The sequence below is a fragment of the Anastrepha obliqua genome, chromosome 5 (assembly GCF_027943255.1).
Source record: "Anastrepha obliqua isolate idAnaObli1 chromosome 5, idAnaObli1_1.0, whole genome shotgun sequence".
NCBI classification, from domain to species: Eukaryota; Metazoa; Arthropoda; class Insecta; order Diptera; family Tephritidae; genus Anastrepha; species Anastrepha obliqua.
In genome coordinates, this window is record NC_072896.1 from 38631483 (window position 1) to 38641363 (window position 9881).

Below are 9881 nucleotides of genomic sequence, written 5' to 3' on the forward strand. Positions count from 1 at the left end.
GAATTGGACTCTTTACTGATTGGACTCCTTTGCTTGTCTGTTTGTATACTACAGCTGTCTAGTTCACAAGTGTGAAACAAAATTATAGACATGCGACGCCATTTTCAAAAATTATAAAGCTTCCGATACAGTGATTAATTTTGCGCCACGTTGTATGTGCATATAATATATTTAACAAATGTCAATTTAATAGAAAATTTATTGCATACAAAATAAGTACCAAACTGATCCATTCGCTGTGGCCATTACATACATTTTACAGAAATACTTTTTCATTAATTATTGTTTTGTTATTATTTAGGTAATTGATAAATATGCATATGAGTATGTACATATGTATGTATGTATGTGTACCAAAAGCACGTGCTCTAATTAAAACGGTCTTATAATTAAATAGATTATAAAATATTTATCGAATTTCAGAAATAAAAGAGAAATTTCAAAAATTAGCACACGAAAAACCAAAGCAAAATATTAACTCAAATTAAAGAGAGAGAAATTCAATCAAACAATTCTCCCAGCAAATCGTTCTCAAGAGTACTTTAGAACCCCTACCGAAAGCAAAAATGAGTCAATCATGCTTACCAGTCAATGCCAAAATGTCGAAGGCAAAGAAAGTGTTAGATGAAGCGCGTGAAACGCAAAACCGTGAGCTCGATTTGGTTGACAAGGGCATTAGCTCCTTCGAGGAGTTACCGGGATTGTGTAAGTTAAAAACCGAAGCTAATAAATAAAATATAGAAAGTGTAAACAAATTACTAATACAAAACAAACTACCATCTGTGTGCTATTACGAAAGAAAATATGCTTAGCAAACGATGAACATTGGCTCTCAAACTATGCTGCCCACATTAAAGTGCTTAGGCAAAAGCAAACAAAATAATACAGCAAAACTATGAAAATAGTAATTTTTGTGCATAAAATTAGGTAAAAGTAGTTTAAAGCTAATATTAATAAGTTCATTAATAACAAAGCAACAAAAGAAGAATGTGAATATTATTCTGGACATAATCTTCTAAATGTGTATTAATGCATATGAGGTCATCGTAGCAGCTGTTCAAAATGTTAGGCGTCTCCATTCACTAAAAGCGTTGAACCAAATAAATGTGAAAATTCGTTTATGGCAAAGTAACTTTTAATTAATAAAAGCCATATTTCGCTAAAAAGTTAGACAATGAAATGTATAAATTCGGTCTGTAATCTGCAATGGAAAACAAATATATCTTCCTCATATTTAAGTACACATCGAATTTCTATGCCTGCGCGAAGGGTTGTTACTTGTTGCTTTTTATAGAATAAACTCAGAGTTGATATTTTTAGTCCAAACAGAATGCAATGTTCACGTTGATTATCTTATGTAAATAGTAAACAAAACTAGAAGATATTTATAATTGAACGAAACATATGCGTTTTCATGGACTTTAAATTTAATTTATGGTTTGAAAAACTACAGGGTGGCCCATGTAAAATTAGCTTTTTAAATCGGCTATAAAAAAAAGCTAATCAATATTATTTCAAACTTTTTTTTTATTTTGAAGATTGAACATTGTCATTTATGAATGAAAAATAATATCGTTCAAATGACTGCCACGATTGGCTTTACAGTAGGCCATTCGATCAACCCAATTTTTAAGCACATTTTCGATTGTTTGGGCTCCAATTTCATGAATGGCAACTTCGATTTCGTGTTTTAAAGCATCAATCGTCTCAGGATGGTTCGCATAGCATTTGTCCTTAACGGCTCCCCACAAAAAATAGTCCAACGGACTTAAATCACAGCTCCGAGGCGGCCAAATGATATCGGAAATCGGAATTTCGGCTGTTTATTCGGTTTTCAAAAACGGTAGCCAAAAGTTCGAGTGTAACTTTGGCAGTGTGACAAGTTGCACCGTCCTGTTGAAACCAAATGTCGTCCATATCATCCTCTTCAATTTTTGAAAACAAAAACTCGTTGAGCATGTCACGGTAACACTTGCCATTTACTGTAACCGCGGCTCCTCGCTCATTTTCGAAAAAAAAATGGCCCGCTGATGCCGCCAGACCAAAAACCGTACCAAACAGTGACTCGTTGTGGATGCATTTGCTTCTCTACAGTAACGTGTGGATTTTCTGAGCCCGAAATTTGACAATTTTGCTTATTGACGTAGCCACCGATTTGAAAATCAGAAAAGAAGAAGAAGACTCACCACTTTGGAAAGCGTATTTTTGTTCAAGCGTATAGCGTCCCATTTCGTAAATGTCAAACCTTTAAGTAAATTATGAACACATTTGACATGTCATTTGTGTTACCATTCTCAAAAAAATAGGTGGTTCAAAAAGCAAACGCTATATGGCCCACCCTGTATATGCTCGCTCAAGTAGGAGAGAGCCAGATGTCGAACGTTGCCGAGTGCGGGGGCCGATTGTGCTATTTGTCGTTCGTTCCGCGCTCTCGCTTGCAGTTCAAGGAAGGTAACGACAATTGAGTAATATAACGACGCATTTTTTCGTGCGTGCAGCCGGCTAAATCGAATTATAAGACGTTATCACGTCAAAATTAAATTTACACTTTCAAAATATCAAATTTTACCAGGTCAGTCCATAAGTTCGTGCGTATTTTATCCATAATATCACTTTTGTACGATTTTTGATTACAAAAAATTATTCGCGGAATACAACGGAACTATTCATATTTTCTTTGATATATTGTGCATTCAACAAGTGATTTTAATCGCGGATAGAAGCACGTGTTGTTAAAAAATAAAATGGAATCTTCGAACGCGTAAAAGAGGCATATTTGGTATTTTTTTATAAAAGTGGTAAAAATGCAACAACTGCTGCTACAGAAATAAACACTGTTCACGGAGAGGATACCGTGAGTGTAAGGAGTGCGCAAAAGTGGTTTTCAAAATTCCGAAGTGGTAACTGCGACGTGGAGGTTACCCCACGTGCTGATCGTCCTGAAGTCTTTAACTCCGACGCTTTGCTCGAACTCGTGGAAGCTGAGCCACATTTGACAGTCGATATGATAGCTCAGAGGTTAAACACTTCACAGGCACCTGGTTCAGTTGGGAAAGGTTTCAAAGCTGGGGAAAATGGGTTCCGCTTAGACTTTCCGTCGCCAACCTTCAGCAGAGAGTGAATATGTGTTCTCAGCTGCTGCAACGGCTTGAAAATGAAAGTTTTTTGAACCATATCGTTACTGGTGATGAAAAATGGATCCTTTACAATAATCCTGTTCGCAAACGCCAATGGTTAGATAAAGATGAAACACCAGAACCGACCCCTAGAGATGGCCTTCACCCCAAGAAGATATTCCTTTCTATTTGGTGGGATATGGCCGGTATTGTTTATTATGAATATACGAACTGCTGATTTTTATTCCCATCAGCTATCAAACCTGAATGAGGCACTTAACAAAAATCGACCGTCTTTAGTGAATAGACGCAAAGTTTTCTTTCACCACGACAACGCAAGACCTCATACCGCAAGGCAAACATTAGGCAAGCTGAACGAGCTCGGATGGGAGCTAATGCGGCATCAACCATACTCTCCGGATATTGCACCTTGTGATTATCACCTTTTCCGTGGGCTTCAATCCCATATGAGTAACAAGAACTACTCCTCAAAAGAAGCTATAAAAAGGGATATCGAAGCGTATTTTGGCTCCAAGGACAAACAATTTTTCGAGCAGGGAATTAAAAATTTGCCTAAACGTTGGGAACACATTGTAAATAATGAAGGAAAATATATTATTGATTAATGAATACCTTAAACATCTTTTTAATAATTTTAAAACCACCTTTAAAAAAAGCACGAACTTATGGACTGACCTGATATAAGAACAACACAAATTTTCATTAACACTAAAATCTTCTCAGAGTGACCTTTTTTAACATTCTTTGGTTTAATAATAAGGTTTCTTTTCTTCAAATTATGGTTTCAGTAGCTTTAAATTAAAAATAAGAAAGTAACACCAACTTAAAAATTGTCACATTTTAATATAAGCAGGTATAAAAAAGGACTAAATTTATGGCGAAGAGCAGATGATTGGCAACACTGCACAACTCGGCCAATGCGACGTCACGCACTCTCTGATGGGCGCAATATTGTTTCTATCATTCTTATTTTCCACTATTAACGGCATACCTTCCTCTTATAATGAAATAAACATCCGATCATTTATATTAAAAAGTAGCATTTTTCTTTGAATATCAAAATAACACCTGTTATTGGAAAACCCTTTATAATGCCAAAAATTAAGAGAAAAATAAAGAGAGCGGCGTGATTTCATAAACATGTGTACGTATGGGTTAGTAGATGAGTGCAGTCGGTGGAGGAATCAACTCTCTGTTGACATTTGTGAATTAAATATGTACGTATGGATTAGCAGTGTGCGTATATATACATAGTTTGAGAGCCGGTGGAAATTTCAACATTTTCTCTTTCATTTATATATTTCAGTTCGATAAGATGTTTTTGTTTGATGCTGGCATTAAAATTAAGTGCTATTACTACAAGTGGAGTAGTAGTAGTTATGTAGAGTACGCTCCAACCGATGTGTCAACATGGGCATGTTGGTTAAAACGTTGTTTCATGTATAGTATGGTTGTACAACCGATTTTCATGTTGGTCCAACGGTTGCATGAAAATTAAAATGTTTTCAGAATTTAAAATGTCATCAGAAAAAAATTACCTTATAAAATTTTATTTTAAATAAAACAATATTAAAAAAAATTGTTTAAAATTTGAAAAAATAAAAAAATTAATATAAAATTAAAAAAAAAAAAAATTAATAATAAGTAATACGAAAATTAAATTTCATCAATTATTGAACAAATTTCACGTGTTGGGTGAAACAATTACTCGCTTGAATTTAAAAAAAATTTCGTACAATTATTTGGAAAAAAGAGTCATTTCATGAATAAGATATACCTCGCGACGCGTGCTGCAGTCGGATCTAAATATAAGGACCAGAAGTATTATATAAAATAGGAAAATATTGTATAACATTTTATACTTATAGTAGTTTATTAGCGGCTGTTTTTTTAAGAGCTTGGGAGCTGAAAATGATAATAAGCGTTTCTAAATAAGAGGGGTTATTTTGATATTCAAAGAATGGTTTCGTTGCTTGTATGGCACGTAGCACCGTCTTGTTGAAAATGAACGGTGTCCAGATGAATACCATCCAATTCCGGCCATAAAAAATCGTTAATCATCTCTCGATACCGCAATCCACTCACCGTAACTGTTGCTCCAGCTTCATTTTCGAAAAAGTAAGGTCCAATGACTCCGGTGGACCATAAATCGCACCAAACAGTCACACGTTGAGTATAGAGAGGCTTTTCAACAATAACTCTTGGATTTTCTGAGACCCAGATCCGACGATTTTGCTTGTTGACGAAGTCACCAAGGTGGAAATGGGCCTCATCACTCAATATGATTTTTCGATGAAATTCCGGATCATTTTCATGCATTTCAACGACCCAATCAGCAAAGACACGACGTTGTTGATGATCGGCGGCTTGAGTTCTTGTGTTAATGGACTTTATAAGCCTTAAGACCCAAATCTTTATGCAAATTACGATGCAATGACATTTGTGGGAATACCTAATTCCAAAGAACGACGAGGAATGGAAAAACCCGAGTTTTCTTCAACCCTTTCGGCTACAACCGCAATATTTTCGGCTGTTCTTGGGCAGCGTGTACGGATTGTATTCTTCACATTAGATTAGATTAGATTAAATTTGTGGGGGGCTGGACAAGTCCAAGCACTTAGTCAGTGGACCATTGTACTACACCAGGAAAGATATCCGTGGAAAGAATAGAGATAGGAAAGATAAAAAGTGGGTGGTAAGACGGATAAATTACTTTGAGGTCACTCTTCTACAAATCTCTTGGATTCATTGATGAATTTTAAGAGATCCGGATGAGGAAGAGTATGAACTTTGCCCATACTCAGTGTATCGCAACCCAATATCCTAAGTCTGATTCTGGAAAATGCAGAACAGCTACAGAGAAAATGCTCTACAGTGTCGTCATTCTCAAGACAGGATAGGCATATCGGGCTGTCCACGACCCCCATGGAAGCCATATGCTGACCACAGACGTTGTGCCCTGTCATTACACCCACCAGTTCTTCCTCAAGTCCTTCCTGCTGAGTTTTAGGAGAAAGGTCGCTGTTTTCCTGTTTGGTTCTTTCACAAAGCACTTGGCAACTCTGCACGAGTTCAACTTTCTTTTTTTCACATTACTAACTTGTCCCAGGAGCTCGAATTTTTTCACCAATTTCTGTATTGTAGTCCGACACGATGACCGAAAAATGTTCGAGTTTTACGAACCGTGTCTGTCAAATTTTCACCATTTTTATACTGAATTTTAATAATTTCAATGCGTTGTTTAAGCCTGTATCGTTCCATTTTTATTAGGATAAGAATAATTAATTTTTTATTAGAATAGAATAAGGAGTGATGCTGCCGCCAGTGCTGTATGACCTCGCGATGGAATTTATTTTGTTCAAAGTAGATTTCCATAATTTGAAAGCATTGTTCTGGCGTTAAACGATTCATGATGCCTTGCCAAACTTTACTGCACAGAAGGGCAACACAGTTTTTCATTCTCAGTTATCAAACCATAGTTATCGATATCGATAGTTCTCATGCAGATAAAAAACAACATCCGATATAAAAAGCTCATTTATTCTTCGATTTATTTGCCTGAATTAGTAATATACTCGTATTGTATAAAAATTATAAATTTTCTCACATTTCTCTCAAACTCTAAAGCAAAGTTTTCTACCAACATTCACCACATATCTTTCTATTTTATTTTCTTTGCCTTTAGTCAGCATGTCCTACATCACGCGACTCACTTTGAGTCACAACAAGATAACCATGATCAGTCCAGGCATAGCTAATTTACTACACTTGGAAATATTGAATCTATCCAACAATGGATTACGTGAACTGCCAGTTTCGCTGTCATCAATGCCTAAATTGCGTATCCTGAATGTTTCGCTGAATCGCCTGGACAGCCTGCCACGCGGCTTTGGTGCATTTCCCGTACTTGAGGTACTCGACCTCTCCTATAATAACCTCAATGAGAATGCGTTACCCGGTAATTTCTTTATGATTGAAACATTGCGGGCTCTTTATTTGGGTGACAATGATTTCGAGCATATTCCTAAGGAGTTGAGAAATTTGAAGAATTTGCAAATACTCGGTTTGCGTGATAATGATCTGCTTGATTTGCCGCGTGAAATTGGCGAATTGGCTCGTCTACGCGAACTTCATATACAAAACAATCGACTGCAAGTATTACCACCAGAAGTCGGTAATCTAGACCTACTGGGCAGCAAGTCGGTGATGAAGATGGAGGAGAATCCATGGGTGGTGCCGATACAAGAGCAATATTTGTTGGGCATTAGTCACGTCATTGAATATATAAAAACGGAAACGTACAAAATGTGAGTTGCCTTTGTTGTTGGGTTTACAATTTTAATGCTTTTTTTTCTCTCCTTTTTTCAGCCTCTATAATCGCCATATAAAAAGTGACCGCGGACCACCGCCACCAAAAGCTGATAAGAGCAAGAAAGCGTCGCGTATACGCGCATGAATTGACTCAGCCAAGCTATCGAGGTCGTGAGGTGGTTTTCGAATTTGTCAAGCCGGTGTGCCTTTACGCGATAAACAAAACGCAACAAAATGAATGCCTTTTTTGTAATTGTATTAACCATAAATGTTCTATAATTGTATTTTTCCCTTCGTGTCAAGTTTGATATGCATACACACATTTATAATTTTGTACTACTAATCTTAAGTAAATGTTAAATTATTTTGAAAATCTAATCAAATTGAAGTTTTTTTTTTATATATAACAAAATTCTCTCACAACGCACACGACTTTTAAGAAACAAACAGCAATAATTATTTATGATTACTTTGAATAATGACTGCATTTTTTTTTACGCGCGTATGTATCCGCGTCTAAATTTTGTATGAAGCAATAAACGCACAATCTTGTATTTCGTCGTTCTTCGTTCTTTTAAAATCTTTACGATGTCAGCTAATTCACGTAACTTCACTTTTCGACCATTCAATACGATTTTGGGTATTTTTTTTATGTTTTCCTGGACGTCCGCTGTGTTGTGTATCATCGGTGTCACCACGACCACGTTTGAAGTCAGCAAACCTTTGGTTTGAAAATAACAAAAGTAGCGTTGTTGGTGTTGTAGCAGTATACCCTGTCAATGTAGTGTAGATCACCGGTCGTCTTCGTTTAGATCATCTACCGGTGGGCCCAGGAAACTTGCTGGTTCGACAGGTTGGGTCCAGAAGGAGAGGGGTGTTAGATGAGTGGGTTTGGTAGGGCATTTGAAAAGGTGGTCAGTGACCTTCGCGGTGCCTTCACATGCTGGACATATGTTTGGTAGTTTGGGGTCATTTCTAAATACATTACTCAGAACGTAATTGTGCCAAGGTTACGCGGGACTCTCGGGGAAGTTGGACCTCTTCGTCTGCGATTGGTAGTGGTCGGACTCCGATAACGGCATTCGGGGGTCGGGAGCTTAAGAAGGTGGTGAGAGTCTCCCGGTGAGTATCGTTTATGGGCTGTCTATACACTGTCCGATCCAGTAGCTGTCTGTTTGTTTTGTCTAAGATCTCGTCCGCGTAGTTGAGGAAATGCCTCCTGATGTGCCTGGGAGGTGGATCTCGAGTTCTTCGTCTGCAATGGGTGGTGATCCCGATGAATGTCGTTTATAGTCTGTCCAAACACTGTCCGGTCCAGTAGTTGTCGATCTGTTTTGCGCTGGATCTCGTCGGCGTAATTGAGGAGTTGTCTTCTCACGTGCCTGGGAGGCGGCTCAGGCTCAAACAGGTGTCTGAATGGGGGGGGGGGGGGGACCTACGGTAGCACCCTAACAGAAACTGCTTGCAGTGCAGTTTGTTGCGCTCTTTCACAAAAGTAGCGTTACTCTTAGCACAATAACTCACGACGAATAAATAAAATATCATGAAATTTTAACAGCTGACTTTTTAAGGTTAGCACTAACTGAAAAAGAGGTTAATGCAATACAACTTGAGTTATCTAATGTGAAGCCCGGGACTTTTCAGCCCATGTGTATATATTTTTCTTTTTTTCCAGTTTAACCGTTGGGCAATTTTTTTAACACCTTCGGTTAGGCAATCGGGCCGGGCTTTTCTTGTCCTGTTCGCGGTTATATCTATAAATCGATAGAAAATTAAATTTTAAGAAGCTACCTGAAAGCTTAAATCGTTAGCTATAATAGAAATGATTTAAATTCACGTTTAAAGTCGTAAAAGCCAGTCTGGCCAGACCCGGCTGCCCAACGGAGGGTTACGCGCAGATGCGAACTTATAAAGCTTTGAGCTGAAGAGTGTAAGGCGAACCTTACATAAGGAAAATGTAGTATTTTCATGTTTTTGTTGTTGTAACAGCTGTTAAAACACTGCCTAAGGCCATTAATCTAAAAGCTACATCCACTGCATTCTACTGATCTCCTGTGGACAAAGGTGAGCAACATAGTTTTGAACCGGCCGGCCGTTTCTAGGGTTATTCACAATCAACATGAATGTAAACTCCACGTTGATCTCTTTCTTAAATGAACTGATTAAGATTACGGGGGATTTAGAACAGCAGGGTATGAGGCTCCATGTAGAGAAGAAGTGTGAAAGATCGGAAATGTAGCACTTGGGGCAAGGACAAAGAAATTTTGCTGGCGACATTTAAAGAAATTAGTTGGAACTATGTAGCGGAGATTTAGTGAAGAAAGCTTCAAATCTGTCGGTCTACTGTCATACTACCAGTACAGCCACGGAATGCCTCCTGATGTCTACCCTACAACATCACCACAACGAGGCTACTGCGTTCCCGGTTAAGGA

The 9881-nt window shown here is 37.7% G+C and overlaps 1 protein-coding gene across 1 annotated transcript; it reads left to right on the forward strand.

The window, feature by feature from the left end:
• Positions 1 to 427: 427 nt before the first annotated feature.
• LOC129248652 (ras suppressor protein 1) lies at positions 428 to 8000 on the forward strand. Its single transcript, XM_054888283.1, has 3 exons — positions 428 to 705; positions 6823 to 7444; positions 7506 to 8000. Exons 1-3 carry the CDS (start codon positions 567 to 569, stop codon positions 7591 to 7593), a joined length of 849 nt encoding a protein of 282 aa, XP_054744258.1. The 5' UTR covers positions 428 to 566; the 3' UTR covers positions 7594 to 8000.
• Positions 8001 to 9881: the final 1881 nt, after the last annotated feature.

What these genes read in the sequence shown, in the direction of transcription:
- LOC129248652 (XM_054888283.1), top strand. Translation starts at nt 567, where the DNA reads ATGAGTCAATCATGCTTACCAGTCAATGCCAAAATGTCGAAGGCAAAG. An exon ending in CGAGGAGTTACCGGGATTGT is followed by an intron (nt 706 to 6,822) that starts GTAAGTTAAAAA and finishes CTTTGCCTTTAG; the next exon opens with TCAGCATGTCCTACATCACG. An exon ending in AAAACGGAAACGTACAAAAT is followed by an intron (nt 7,445 to 7,505) that starts GTGAGTTGCCTT and finishes TCCTTTTTTCAG; the next exon opens with CCTCTATAATCGCCATATAA.